Source organism: Bombus vancouverensis, chromosome 6 (genome assembly GCF_051014615.1).
Source record: "Bombus vancouverensis nearcticus chromosome 6, iyBomVanc1_principal, whole genome shotgun sequence".
Taxonomy (NCBI): domain Eukaryota; kingdom Metazoa; phylum Arthropoda; class Insecta; order Hymenoptera; family Apidae; genus Bombus; species Bombus vancouverensis.
This window is the reverse complement of record NC_134916.1, coordinates 13,943,178-13,957,669: the sequence shown is the minus strand read 5'-3', so window position 1 is coordinate 13,957,669 and position 14,492 is coordinate 13,943,178. Positions and strand designations below refer to the sequence as shown.

Here is a 14,492-nt window from a genome sequence, read left to right as displayed (position 1 = left end):
TATTGTATTAGATAATTCATCCTTGGGATTTTACAACGCTTTGTTAACATTGTTTATATACCATGTTATTTATTATATGTATATTATAGAAACAGAAGAATAAATACAGAATAACTGCATTTATAATTATTATACACATTAGGAATATTACAATAATGAACAAATTCAAGCAGGTGGAACAGACGGAATAAATGTATTTTCGAAAGTGTTCTATGTACATACATATACAATAAATCACATAGTGCTTTATCAACAATATTATTACTCTGACCAGCAACTGGCAATTGTTTGTGATATATTTAATTAGTTAACGACATATTTAGTTAAAAAATATAAACCCTTAAATCTAAACATCCTTTTAATCAGTATACATGTACCATACCATATAAGAATCTAATATATATTAAGGAAAATATAAAAAACATAAATTTGATGCATAGCAATGAGTTAGGCAAATATGTCATTTATTCTTGTATTTGAATAAGAATATTCAATTGTTTATAAAAGGATACGTCCAAAACAGCACATATGTCTGTTGTATGATTGTAATAAGTTGTAATAAGGAAAATACTTGCCCGTTTTAATAGGTATTTAATATTTCAACTTCTTCTTTTAATAAGACTATGTATAAAGGATACAAAAAGGCCTCCAAAAAATCCACTAGTTAAAAGATTTCGTCTACTTATAAAATATTTTTTCCATTGACCTCCAGCTTTTAACAATAACATTGCCTACAAAAAGCATTTTTTATTTAGCGTTTATTACATGACAATAATATTTTTAAAAATTATTCTTACCCATAATCCAAATACAGCAAAAATGTAGAAACCAAAACCATATAATCCAGTTAATCCTAATAAACCGGCTGTGCCTCCTGATAATGCTGCCATTGATATCCTACAGTATTCTACCACAGCAGCATTATTTACAACAGCTGACTCACTATATGCAATAATCTCTGAAAAAAAGAAGATTTAGTACCAGACAGTAAGTTTACTTTATATGAAAGTAGTATTGTTTCTGAATAATTTAAAAAATTAAAAAACAGAATTATTTAATAAATGACAAGATGAAAATAAAATGTAAATAAATTTCAATGTTGTTTAAAAAGCTATTTTACAAGATTTATTTCCTATACAATTTAACGTTTCTGGATTTATATATAATATTAATAAATAAAAATATAACCTATGAGAGATGTTACAAATATTTAATAAAATGCATTCAATATTGAAATAGCCTTAGAATAATCGATACTCTGTTATTTACCTCCTTTCTCCTGTTTTGTTTTAATTTTTCCCAACATTGTTATATTTCTGTTGATATTAGCAAAAGATTTTTATAATTTAACCTAACACATTCGTTAATGACTATGTATATGTGTACATTAAAGTTCGTTTGTCGGCTGCTATAATAAAGTACGCTTAGAGTGCCATCTACCTGCTATCAAGATTTTGTTACGCGTGACGTTGGGTTATTTAGATCATTTTTGTTCATTCTGTTGGAAGTTTATCACGCGGAAGGTAAAAATTTAATATGCCATTATTAGTCTTTCCTGAGTTCTTAATTAAATAGTTAAATTTATACATTTTATAACCAATAAATTTAGTTTTGAAATGTCCTTTATTTGCACTAGCTTTGTGATACTAGTACGATCGATCCAGTTGTAACTTCAGATTATATAAGATGTACGTCGTTAAACGTTTGCATATCTAAAAAGATATCTGATTTGTTCGCATGTCGACTGCTGATCCATGTAAAAAGTTTGCATGTAAATTACAGCAGTGTTTAAATGGTTTGTATCGTAATTTTGCTTTAATTTTCTATTTCTAATTTTTATGATTGTATTTATGATTATACATGTGCTGATTAATTATTCAATTTTAGACAACGTCTATCAACCATCACGGTGCGAGTACGTTATAGAGGAATTAAGACAGTGTTGTATAAAACATTCTGCTATTTCGTTAGTCTGTGATGGTATAGATACTTCCAAACCATACGAACATAATACAGTCGATTATGTATGTACAAATAATTTTGTCATGTATAATTATTTTTGGAAATTTTTACTAATTTACTGTAATTTCGTTTTGTTGCAGAGAAAAGCTCAGAAATAAAATTCATTATGGATAAGAAGTACCAAATTGTACGCTTGCAAAACAATAAAAGATTAACGACTATTAGAGTGTGTGCTGCGATATCAGTAACTGTTATTTTATCGACATTATATCAATGGACACAAACACCGCAAATTCCAAAAAACAAAGGGACATAAATATGTTTTGACATTTTAACACAAGTAATGTATGAATAAATAGCAAATACAGATATAATAGATATTAATATGTGGTAAATAATAACACGTAGTTGAAGATGGAAGCAGTAAAAAAAGCAAAAGAACGATTTAGAAAGTACCCAATTATCATTGCGCAATGCCATGAATCTGGAGCTAAGTATGCTGCATGTGTATTAGCAAAATCTAATTTGCAAAAGGGGGACTGTGAAAATGAGTTTAAGGAATTTAAGACATGCCTGATGAGAGCTGCTGCAAAAAATAATACAAAACTATAAAGTAAAACTTTATTTGCTATAAAGAATTGTTTATTTAAGAAGAATATTTAAATTCTTAAAAATGAGTGAATTTTTGTCATTTAAGGCACACTGTGTATTAGCATTTATTTTTAGAATAACTTTAGTTTTTTACTCAAATTTTCATGATAAAACATTTAATGTTCCATATACTGATGTAGATTATAAGGTATTTACCGATGCTGCGAGACATATGGTAGAAGGATCATCGCCGTTTAAACGAGACACATATCGCTATACACCATTGTTAGCGCTTATTTTAACACCTAATATTTTTGTAAATGAAAATTTTGGGAAAATCTTATTTTCCTTTATCGATATTTTGGTAACAATTTTAATAAAAAAAATTGTGGCTCTACAAAATTGTAATGAAAAATTACAACGTATGTGTGCCTTCACGTGGCTTTATAACCCTTTTACAATTGTAATTTCAACCAGAGGGAATGCAGACACTGTGACAGTCCTTTTAATTATGCTAACTTTGTATTTATATCTGCAAGATAAGTTCATTCTAGCAGGTTTATTTCATGCTTTGTCAATTCATTTTAGATTATACCCTATAGTGTTTAGTATACCTATGTATCTTTCCCTTCGTGATAAAAGTTATGTCATACCAACCAAAAATCAGTTAAAACTGGTACTTAGTTGCGTATCATTAATAATTTTTGTGACAGCTATAAATTATTATTTCTATGGTTATAAATTTCTTTATGAAAGTCTCATCTATCATATAATACGCAAAGATCCCAAACATAACTTTTCCGTTTATTTTTACATGCAATATTTATCTGCTAATCAGCTACCTAACGTAATTAAAAAAATGTTCACTTTCTTGCCACAACTGATACTACTACTATTATTGTCATATAAATATTCAAGCAAGTCTCTCCTGCCATTTGCAATGTTCACACAAGCCATGGTAATGGTGACGTATAATCCAGTACTAACATCACAATACTTTTTTTGGTATTTGTCTCTTTTACCATTGTGTCTCCCGCGCTTTGGATTAACCTTACGTAGATCATTATATTTGTGTTTTGTTTGGGTTCTCAGCCAAAGCTTTTGGTTATTGGCTGCTTATTTATTGGAATTTCAAGGGTTGAATACTTTTACGTATATTTGGATTGCTAGCTTATTTTTTTTCGTTGTCAACGTTAAAATTTTGAACGACATTATCGTGTACTATAAGTACTAATTAGAAATTAAAAAAAAAGACATTATTATTATCGAAGTTAAATATTAATTAGTAATAAAAATATATGTTATCCGTGCAACGTGAAATGAAGTTTTGTGAAAATAAAAGAGAATAAAATTGAAGTCGAAAAATCTCCAAATCCCTATCCGAAACTATCACGAGTTTAATGACAGTGGTAGGAATATTAGATACGTGGTTAATGATTCGTAATTTTATTCTTGCAGGAATACAAAATACTTATTTACAGATGGTTTCGTAAAGTAATAGTGGTAGATTCTTAAAAGGAATGTAGATATAGTAATAATAATACAATAATAGTAAATCTTAATGTAGTAATCTAGATCAATTGTGAGCAAGAGCATCCTTTGGATCATTTTTAGAAATATTTCTGTCGTTTATTTCTAAGCTGCTAATGTGATGATATTTAATATTATGGGGATATTGCTCATCAAATTATACGAGAATGCTTCTCACAATTTCTAACGACATCATTCAAACGATACTAATTATTCCATTTACACAAAGTATAACAAAATATCATAGATCAAATCACGATTCAGACTGAAAGAAATAGCATTTCTTTAGTAAATATTCGAACGCGATATATTTACGATCACGTTGAGAGACAAACATCGAACGTAAAGAGAAATTATCCGAAGTGCGACACGAAATGACCCTATGGATACATGAATCATAAATGAAAAAAGTAACTCAAGTATAGTTCGTATAACTATAGGTCATCACGGCAGACGATGCAACATATAAAAATAGCATTATTTTCTTTCATTGCTTTCGTTTACAGTTTATTGAACTGTGTGCTATGTGAAATAATCTATTTTATTTCCCTTGACGTGAACAGACAGTTGATTTCTGCCCGAAGTCGGTCTCACCGGCTAGGACACAAATCACCGATAATACAAGGAAGTTAACAGAAGAAGTGATAATTCCAAACCTTGCAGCGATTCTCGAACAAACGCACGAATCTCTAAATAGTCGGTGTAAATTTCGTGTACCGGCTGCAAGGTCCAGAAGTTACGTACTTCGGTTTTAAAGTTTTACGCTATATCGATAAATCAATTGTCACCATTCTAGACAGAAGAATAAGTTACATCTCTGAGAGAATAAGGAAAACGAAGAGAACACCCCGGGTTTGCGTGACGCGAAATACTCCTTATTATACCCAGAGGATTGGCGAATAAAGCCCGAGCGTCGCTCACTCTTATTTCTGCACGAGGGGAGCAAAAGAGTACGAAAGACGGCGCTCGTTAGAGGATATGCGTGCTCAAGTGCATTTACAAGGTCGCAAAGCAACAATATGTCTCGATGTATGCGGCTTTAAGACGTGCGTAGAGAAACGTGAAATCACTCGATATTGCACGTACTCGGCGGTTAACACGCGCGTATTTTTACAATGGAACGATGCAACTTTTAAGCGCATCCGGACCACTCGTTCCTTCTTGCTTTTCCACGCATCGAAAGACTTTCATTTCTTCGATATTATCGTTGTATCTATTTCCTCCCTTTTCTTTCCCTCTTTCCTTTTCTTTCCCTCTTTCCTTTTCTTTTTTTTTTTCTTATTCCTTTTACTCTTTTCTCTTCTTGCCTTCGGTTAGTCCTTTGCTAAAAAATTAAAGCAAATACGATAAAACGTAAAAAGTCCACGAATACGTGCTCCAGAGATAGACTTTGTCGTGGCTGTGGTGCACGGAGATTCGAAGAGGGTTTGGTGAAAAAGGTATTGATATTGGGAGGAGAGTTGCGATTGCAGACAAGAAATGGGATCGTCTTGCATGGAATGAAGGGTGAAAACGTGAGACTACGAGGGCTGTTATATGGCAAAGATTTAATAAAATATGATAACAGCAGTGATACACATTACACTCTACGAGAAGTATAAAATAAACGGCACTGGCTGCTTAATAATTAGTATGTAAATCAATTAACTATAAATAATTATAATAATAATAAAAATCGTTGTTGCGTTATAATGATGGATGATAAAAGTCGCGTAAACAAAAATGTACACCTTACAAGTACGAAATTTTTTGCGCCGATCGATCACGATGATTACGATAATAGACGATGGATACTTATCTAAAAAAAACATACTTCAATATATATATATATATATATATATGAATATGTACTTATGCTAACAATAATAATTAAAAAAAGAGGAGAAAGAATAATTAAAGCACTCGGTGTAACGCATGAATAAATGCATCATCAAATTTATACGACATAAACTCAATTAATATACACAACATTAAAATAAACATTTCTTTGGTCTTGTCGTTTCTTTTCTTTTATTCGCGTTGCAAGAAAGAAAAGAAACGTGTCCCGTCTCGTAAAATTTAGTCCTCCGGGCAAGGAAAAAGAAATTAGAAGAGACAAAAATGAAAATAAAAGAAAACACGAAGTTCGATCAAAGGGTGAGTGTACTTATGGCAGTGAGGGGAAGCGAGTGGGCTGAACGGAAATGATGAAAGTTTCAATGTCAGTTTTATCGGCCAGGTGTACACTAGTGGTAAGGGCACGCGTTAATACCTATCGACTGTCGCGACGCGGAAAACATTGAAAATTTCTAAGCTTCTTCTTATTTTCTTTTCTTTGTTCCTTTGTACTTACATGTCCTTAAGGTTATATGGTGCGCGCGCGCGTGTGTGTATGTTTCGCGAAGTGATCGAAGGGGAATGAGAAAATGCGACAGACGTTAGCTAAACTCGGAATAAAAAGTTTTTTTCATTGGCACACTGTCGATATCGAAGAGTAAGACTCGGTAGTTTCTTCGCGGTACGTTCCTCGATTCTCAAGAAAAGAAAATCTTTATTTAACTCTCTCGCTCCCTTTCACTCTAAAATGCGCGCTCTTTCTCTCTCTCTCTCTCTCTCTCGCTCTCTTTCTCTCCCTGTTTTTACTAAAATTTCTTTCTCGCTAACGGAAGATCTTGTGCGAACAATGCTTTGTCTTTTCCCGTGGGTTTCGTTTTCGCGCCCAATCTTTGCGCTACAGGTATGTACGTGCGAGGAATTTTGGATCGAATTGCGATCGAACCAATACGGATCAAAGTTTCATGATTTTCGAAGCATATATTTTTTATATTTTATATATATATATCTTTCTTTCTGATGCGGATGAAAAATGTGTATCGTTTCTGACAAATCGACCTGGTTTCCGTTAGAACGTAGAGAGGGATGCGTCCAACCGTTAAAGCGGCGATAGCAATTCGTTTGTGCATTTTAGATCCGCGTGTGACGTATCCTGTTGTCACAAAAGAGCGCTTGATCGCGAAATACGAAGCTGCGAAATTCACGATGGCCGGTCGTTGATTTTCATATCGCGTTCGCGGCGATTCAATTCACTGTCAGGCAGCGTGATAGTAAGATCGATGATCGATCGTTAAACAAAAACCCCAGAAACAGCGACTCTCTTCTTCCTTCCCTTCGTTTTTTATAAGGAGATCTCAAAAAAGTGTCTAGCTAAATTGTTTCGTTAGGCTATTATGATACAAAGTAATGTACACTAAAAAGTATGATTCGCTGTTCATAGTCAAATCTCTAGTGTTCGAAATATTTACACATGTTTATTATTCACCCTCCTTTCGTTCGAATTATCCTATAGTCCACTTGGTGCACTTCTGTTCGTTTCGTCAAAGGATCATCGATATTGACCGATTCGCTGATGAAATATCAACGTACCGAGTATCGGCTGCAAGGCGTGTGTACGCGATGTTGCGTAGGTATATAATTATATATATATATAATTTCGTTTTCCCCTCTATTCTTTAACAATTAAATATCAGTTCACTTTCAATAGAAACGGTCGGTTTGTTCGAAAAATCGATCGAGTTAAAAAAAGGTTGCGGTTGGGTGGCTACGCCGAGTTACGCTAAACGCGCGTAAGTAAACGGATCGATAATAACTCGTTATCAAATACGGAGGGAGGAGTCGGGGGATGAATAGTCAGCGGAATAGTATTTCGGCGAACTTCATTCGTGGCGCAGGTTTCGGCTTGTGAAGTTTGCCAATTCGATGCGCGATAGCGTCGGGGATGTAACGGGTTCGCAACAAAAGTTCTTGCATTTAATCGCGTTACGAGAGTTTCCTTCGAGTTTCGGTGTATTTCTTTTAGATCGAGTTACCTTTCGTTCGGTTAATTTACTTTTCGCCTCGGTGTGGCATTTGCGCCACGCGACTCCTCGCGTTACACCTCGTGTGTTACACATCGTTACCGTTTCCTAGTGTCGTTTCTTTTTCCATCGGTACTTCGCCGAACGTTCCCCGCAATTAGCACACGCATTATTACCGTAATCGACCATTATGGCCGGGCATTAGGCGAGCCTTCGCCTCGAAACGTATTTTCCTACGAGATGTTCGGAATTTTTGTCGAGCTTCTTTGTCGAGCCAATTGTCTAATGTTACAAGAACTTCGTTGCATCTCCGTAATGTAATTGAAATTCCATTGTGCGCGGTTTAATTGTATGTATAAGGAAAATTCGATTCGAACGAATGTGATTCAGACATCGTTAGCAGAGGCCGAGAAAGGCCAAGCTGCCGTTTGAAAACTGGAGGAAGGAAAAGCAAAAAAGCAACGAACGACAGAAAAATAATGGTAATAACGTGTTTGTCGTAACATGATCTTTCGATAGATATCGCGAACGTTCCTAATTATTACCACGAGCTATTCTGTCGTGTTCTTTTCTTTCTCTCTCTTTTTCTCATTTTATATGAGAGATTGATCCAAACCGAGTCACGCGACTTGTGCACCGACCTCTTCGTACGCGAATTTATCATGCATCGCTAACGTTCGATGCAGTTTCAACGAGCAGTCGTTTACAGTCTTTTCTTTCCCGTTTTGTTCGTTTGTTTAGTGTACCGGTAAAACAGTCTATCGTATTTGTAAAAGTGGATCGATGTTGGAGGGTGTGTTTGTTTTTTGATGCGCGTGGACCGAAACGTTGACTGGAAGAGATTGTTTCACGAGATGATTTTTCATACCGGGGACGAGTGTGATAAGAGTGCGTTTTCGTTAAGTTGTTCCCAAGCGTTGTCGTTCGAGACGTACCAAAAGTCGAATAAATTCCTGGCGCGTTCGTATCAAAAATTATTGGTCGAGATTACTACACACGGTGTACGTTGAAAAGTTTCTTTCTGTAAAAACGTAATGGATTTGTCGGATGATAACTTAGCGATACTCTCCCTTCGATTTCATACAAACGACACGATCAAGAAGATTATCGTACACAATAAACAAAAGAAACGTCGTTTCGTCGAGAATTCAAAGTGCAAGTCTTCGATCGAACGGATGGTCGGTCTGAATCAGAAGTGCTCGCGTCGCTTCAGAACGATCATCCTTCTTTTATCCTCTTTCCTACCGCCCTTACGATACTCGTACGATAACGATCGCTGTCGATCGGATCCTCACCGCTATATTATACAAACGATACGCCGATTAATTTTTAAAGATTCGCAACGATTCGCTTGAATTCCTTTTCGCAGGCAGCATTACACGCCGCGTAACGCTTTCTGAGAAAAAAGCTTTAACATCGAGAAAAATATGGGGGTATATATCGTATCTCCTATATGTCGCTCAGTCGAATTCGAAATAGCGTTTTTTTTTTTTTTTTTCTTTATACTCAGTAATCGATGCAACGTGTTTAACGTAGCTTTTATGGATAGCACGCGAAAAAGTGTTCATTTTCTAAAAAGTCACTTTCCATTTCACAAATGCGTGGACGGTCGACTCGATCGTTTTTAAAATACATGCTCCCCGATATCGAGCTCTATGCACGGTAATTCACATATCTCGTTTGGAGGTTGACAGTATTTTTTCGTATTTCTGTTTCTTTGTTCGTTCAAGTGTTCTCGCTTTTAAACCCGAGAGCGTCAAGGAGTTATTTACGCAACAAACGGTATGGCACATTTCATTGAATTAAAACGTTGCCTTTTTCGTTCTTGTGTTTCCTCTCGTTCACGCCTCAAAATCGGGAATTCTGATTAAATCGCCATTCGTTTAACTCTGTCGCGTGAAATAGTAAAAACGATCGGATCGCCGGATAAGGTTTGCGAAATAGTTAGTAATAGGCCATAATCCCTAATCGTAAAGTATGAAATGTATCAACAAATTTGAAAAAACTTCCCTCGTTCACCCTATTAGGCAATATTTTCCCTTTCTTCATCCCTTTCTCTACTCATTCTCTTTTCCATTTTCGCGCTCAGTTAGAGAACGCTTAACCGTTCGTCACAGGACTCGTCATAAATTGCCTAACAATATCGCGCTTTATAACACACAGCGTGACCGAGCCGAGCGCGAAGTTTCCTCATCGAGATGCGGCGAACGTTTCGAAATTCTTTCGAGAGGCGCGAGTTTGCGCGTCGCGAGAATAAACCTTTCAATGAAAACAACGACGTCGGGAATTGCACGAAACGAAATGATTGCACTATAGAAAAATAAACTATTCGAAGTTATCGATCATGCTCTTACCCGCGAACTTCCTTAAACCGGAATAAGCGAACAGAAGCTTCGCAGGAAGAGATTCGCGCGCGATATCTCGAGCGCATGCAGTTCGCATGGTGAAATCGCACGGCCGCGTTCGTGGAGGAAACTTCGCGATGGCTCTCGTTCCTTTCTTTGACTAAAGGCGAAGAAATCGATATAATTTAATTAATAATTGACAGATAACCAATTAATACGTATAGGATGGCCCTGCGGCAAGAAGGCGCAAACTCCTAAGGTTCAAACGACATAAACTTTTCTAATTTTAACATTGCCCTGGACCATCCAGTACATTGATTGTAATTACTTCCCGCAGTATACTTCGTTATAACCTACATTTTTATAATAGAAATCATGTGTCTGTATGTATAGATCTCTCTCTTTTCCTCTTTCTGACATGGCCTCGTGCCGTCTGTAAATGTACGCGGATTCGTTTCCACGGATCGAACGAGTGTTTCCACCGTGTACGTTTTTCGTGTCTTTTGTTTCTTCCTTCACCCCGCTGAACCTGTACAATCCGGAATTCCACCAAGCATTTATACATTTACACGTGACGTGTGTGCGATCGTACGCGCAAGCGCGCGTGCCGCGAAACGGCGCCCGGGCCTTCTGGCACACGCGCATGCGCACAGTATTTCGTTTGCGCGCGTTGAATGTGAAAAGTTCAAAATTCTTTCTCTTTCTCTCACAGTCATTCTCGCCTTTTTTGCTTTTACACTCGTTAACACTCACCCACGTACGCTCTCATTCTTTTAAATAGTTAACAGTAACATCAGGATGAATATTGTACAGAATGATTGATGTACAATAATCTGGACTTCCGGTGGACAGTTCCATGGCCCGGAAATGGGAGACTCCGTCGACGAGGCTGGTCGATTTCGCGACAAGAAGAACACGGCGATCGAATTACGAGAGGAAAGATACTTACGAGTACGATAATACTACACTGTGTAATTTCGTTCCGATCTGACCGCGTTCTTCTCGACGAAACGATTCGAGCGCGAACAGAGGAACTGATCGTTTCGTGACGACGGACTGCGCACGATCGCGGTCGATCGTGGGATCGAGAATGAGTTCTCGATAGGAAGGAAGTATTTATATTACGAATACTGATTTTCTTTCTCTTTTTCGATCTACGACGACAGGGTCGAAAACTTTCGAGGGGAACTGTCCGTCGCGAAACTGTCCGCATAGTATCCGATATGCACATAGTGTTTTATCTTTTCATTCTCTTTCACAGTTACAAAACTAACTAAATCTTACGAGATACGGTGAGCAATAATTCCAGTTATGTACAGAAATTATGTTACATACGTCTGAATATAAAGATATTTTCTTCACAATACAAATGTATATTCATTCGCTTTTTTAGCTCTGAATGCGCCACGATCACCGTCATCGTTCGTTCGAATCCCATCGTCGTCACCGACACGTTTGCTCGAGCTCTACATTTCCTTTTCTCCTTTTCCCTTTTTTTTCTAATTCTGTTTTAATCACCGACGCACCACGCGAGTATGGGGCCAATCCGTAGCGTGCAGCCTTTTTCTTTCGAAATCGTTTTAGTAATTGATAGGCTACCCTGTTTCGTTATCGTAATCAATGGTATTATGCTCGCTGCATAGCATCGCGACGTCAATGAGCGATATATCTGTTTGTTTCGTTTTTTTACCGTGTTTTTCTTTGAACTTGAGGATTCTCTATTTCGAGGCTGTAGATCGTCGTCGAGGAGAACTTAATAAGTCTGGATCCTCGTTCGACGAGCTACAGGCATTGCAAACGAACAAGAAAACATTTTCGACAAGAACGAAGATAACTTAATAACGATTGTAATCGAACGAAGAATTCTCGGCCAGTTTCTCTTCTTTTTTCCATTTTAAGTCGCGCTCCATTTTTTTTCTCCCGAAACGAGATACACGACCAATTACATCTAACACGTTGTTTCCTCTGCTTGATCGTCTATTAGTTAATATCGTTATAATATTATTTACACGAAGCTGTTCCATTCACAAACGAGCTTATTCCGATACAGCTTTGCTTTTGTAGCGCCACCAAACTATAGGCCCTATGTTCGTATTGACAACAGGTGATATATTTATATATGTATATATCTAATCATCATTTTAGCTATCTATTTTACAAAGTTCGGCCCGTGGAACGCTTCGATCGCTTTCCAAACGCGCGTATTTTCACGATTGAAAATCCTCAGGCCGGAAGGAGACACGAGATCGCGATCAATCTTGTCAGACAAGCAGCACGATCCGTTCGAAGTGTCCTTTTTCCTCGTCTAGTGCGCTTACTTGCGAATACTGCGCGAGACCTAACATTTTTTCCTACAAATAAAAAAAGGCAGCGAGACACAGCGTGACGTCGAAGTAGCAGCCGAGACGTTATGCCTGTCCGTGTTGACGACGCGATCCAACGATTTCTTCGTATTCAACACGTCACTCTTACCTGGACATCCGTCTACGTATCACATGTTCAAAACGCGAATTATCCGTACGAAGCACAATTATTCGATGTTCATTATTTTCTTGTTCACCTCGTGGCGTTTTCCCTCGTTTAGGAGACTGCTACTACGACCACAATGATCCGCGATGAAATTCGATTCTCGTTTCTTCTTTTTTTTTTCGTTACGTTTCGAATGAACATTAAATACTTATCGAGATCTATAAGTATGCGAATAAAAGATTGTCGATACCGAGTGGTCTGTTCTCGTTCCGAAGAGCTCCTTCGATTTACGAACCTAACCACCGTCCTTCGTTTCTCGCTAATCCACCAACTACCCATTTTCGATGATCATTCCCTTTCTTCTTCTTCTTCTTTTGTTTTTTCTTTTTTTTAATTGATTTCTATCGAACCACGTCGAGCCACGTATTTCTTTGACATTTACGATAACCCCGTTTATCCTAGTCCAGTCTCTTCGATGTACAAAGTCGACTATCTTATTTCTATTAGACGATAGAGAAAAATACACTGTGTTCCCGAGTCGATGAAGGAACCTTCTTATCCCACGATTCAGTCTTCTTAAATGGAGTACCACGCGTAGTCAAGGCTAATCAATTCTTCTCGACAAGCTCGATCGGTCATTGTCGTTACCACAGTTGTTCGCCATTAATTCGATTCTTGTTTCTGCCGTTTCTCGAAGTCGGCCAACAAAATTTACAACTATCCTCGCATCCTTCACGATCTTCCCATACCGGTCGAATAGCTTACAAGTTTGACGAGAGCTATTTTTTGCCAGACTCTATGTTCTCAAGCAGTCTTAAGCGTTCACGTTTGCCCGTTGTTTCACCAGCTCGTAGCGCATTTACTGAATAATCGTAGTGTCAATTCCTTCGTAAGCAGGAACGTATCGTAGACCCTGCCGGCCCGCCACGCTCATCCTCTCGTGGATCCTCCTGGGCATCGTTTCCAGTAGGTAAATGCCTCTCGCGTATGTCTTCTTCTTTGCCAACAGTTTCTTCGTAACATTCACGCCGGGATACTCGGTAAGCTCTTGCGGTTCTTCGCTCGTTCCAACTTCTTGTAACCTTTCGATCGTGTCCCGAGAGATGTCACGGACAATCCGGTTCTCCTCGCTTTGCCCGCGTGGAATCCTCAAACTTTGTACGTTCGACTTATCCAAATGATATTCGTCGATCGTCGAAGACGCAGGAAACGGTTGCACGGTCCGATGACGCTGCTCCACGAGTTGTCGATGATCACGGCTGGCCCTTCGTAATTGTCGTAACACTATCTCGATGTACTTCAATGCTTCGCCGTTTTCAGCCATTCGTTGCGCTCGACCCTTCAATCGAAATTTCCTCGTCTCGTCCTTCGACTTCGTTTCTTCGAGCAATCGTTCGACTTCTGGCACGGGTGCGATCGTGGAAGCTCGCCGAACGATATCACGATCTTCAAATTCGACGCTATCGTGGCTCTGATAAGGGTAGTTCTGCTCTAAATTTTCTGCGAGAAACTTTTCGTGCGACCTGAGCGTATTCGACTGCCGAGTCCATTCGATGGCTTCACGGTTCTCGAAGGCGGTACTAGTTAGGTCCGAACGTCGACGGTTCTAGTTCGGATAGACCCCCTGGCCTCATACGTGCGTCGCTAACGTCCCTACCGCCGAGGTGCGCTTTACCGTCGCTACTCCACCGTTTGGGCCGCCCGTGATGTAGTGCGCCGAAAGTGGTGCCTGGAAGATTATCAAAAGGTTACAGAAAATTAG

At 37.9% G+C, this 14,492-nt stretch overlaps 4 protein-coding genes across 5 annotated transcripts in view; 2 read left to right on the top strand and 2 right to left on the bottom strand.

Annotated features, from left to right (window-relative positions):
- Nucleotides 1-170: 170 nt before the first annotated feature.
- On the bottom strand, nucleotides 171-1,404 carry EMC6 (ER membrane protein complex subunit 6). Its single transcript, XM_033335776.2, has 5 exons — nucleotides 1,270-1,404; nucleotides 798-958; nucleotides 639-731; nucleotides 513-532; nucleotides 171-393 (listed from the first exon to the last, which is right to left on the bottom strand). Exons 1-5 carry the CDS (start codon nucleotides 1,304-1,306, stop codon nucleotides 363-365), a joined length of 342 nt encoding a protein of 113 aa, XP_033191667.1. The 5' UTR covers nucleotides 1,307-1,404; the 3' UTR covers nucleotides 171-362.
- A 25-nt stretch (nucleotides 1,405-1,429) lies between these two features.
- Nucleotides 1,430-2,346, top strand: LOC117157602 (cx9C motif-containing protein 4). The gene is made up of 4 exons (XM_033335777.2): nucleotides 1,430-1,523; nucleotides 1,637-1,795; nucleotides 1,888-2,024; nucleotides 2,103-2,346. Exons 2-4 carry the CDS (start codon nucleotides 1,738-1,740, stop codon nucleotides 2,118-2,120), a joined length of 213 nt encoding a protein of 70 aa, XP_033191668.1. The 5' UTR covers nucleotides 1,430-1,523; nucleotides 1,637-1,737; the 3' UTR covers nucleotides 2,121-2,346.
- A 143-nt stretch (nucleotides 2,347-2,489) lies between these two features.
- On the top strand, nucleotides 2,490-3,918 carry LOC117157599 (Phosphatidylinositol glycan anchor biosynthesis class M). Its single transcript, XM_033335773.2, has one exon. It carries the CDS (start codon nucleotides 2,636-2,638, stop codon nucleotides 3,785-3,787), a length of 1,152 nt encoding a protein of 383 aa, XP_033191664.1. The 5' UTR covers nucleotides 2,490-2,635; the 3' UTR covers nucleotides 3,788-3,918.
- LOC117157593 (irregular chiasm C-roughest protein) overlaps nucleotides 3,683-14,492 on the bottom strand; it is a 158,679-nt gene continuing 147,869 nt past the window's right edge. For both annotated transcript variants that reach the window (XM_033335762.2, XM_033335764.2), the window contains exon 13: nucleotides 3,683-14,459. In XM_033335762.2, the coding sequence (XP_033191653.1) occupies nucleotides 14,361-14,459 (99 nt within the window). In that variant the 3' untranslated portion in view covers nucleotides 3,683-14,360. The remainder of the gene's footprint in view (nucleotides 14,460-14,492) is intronic.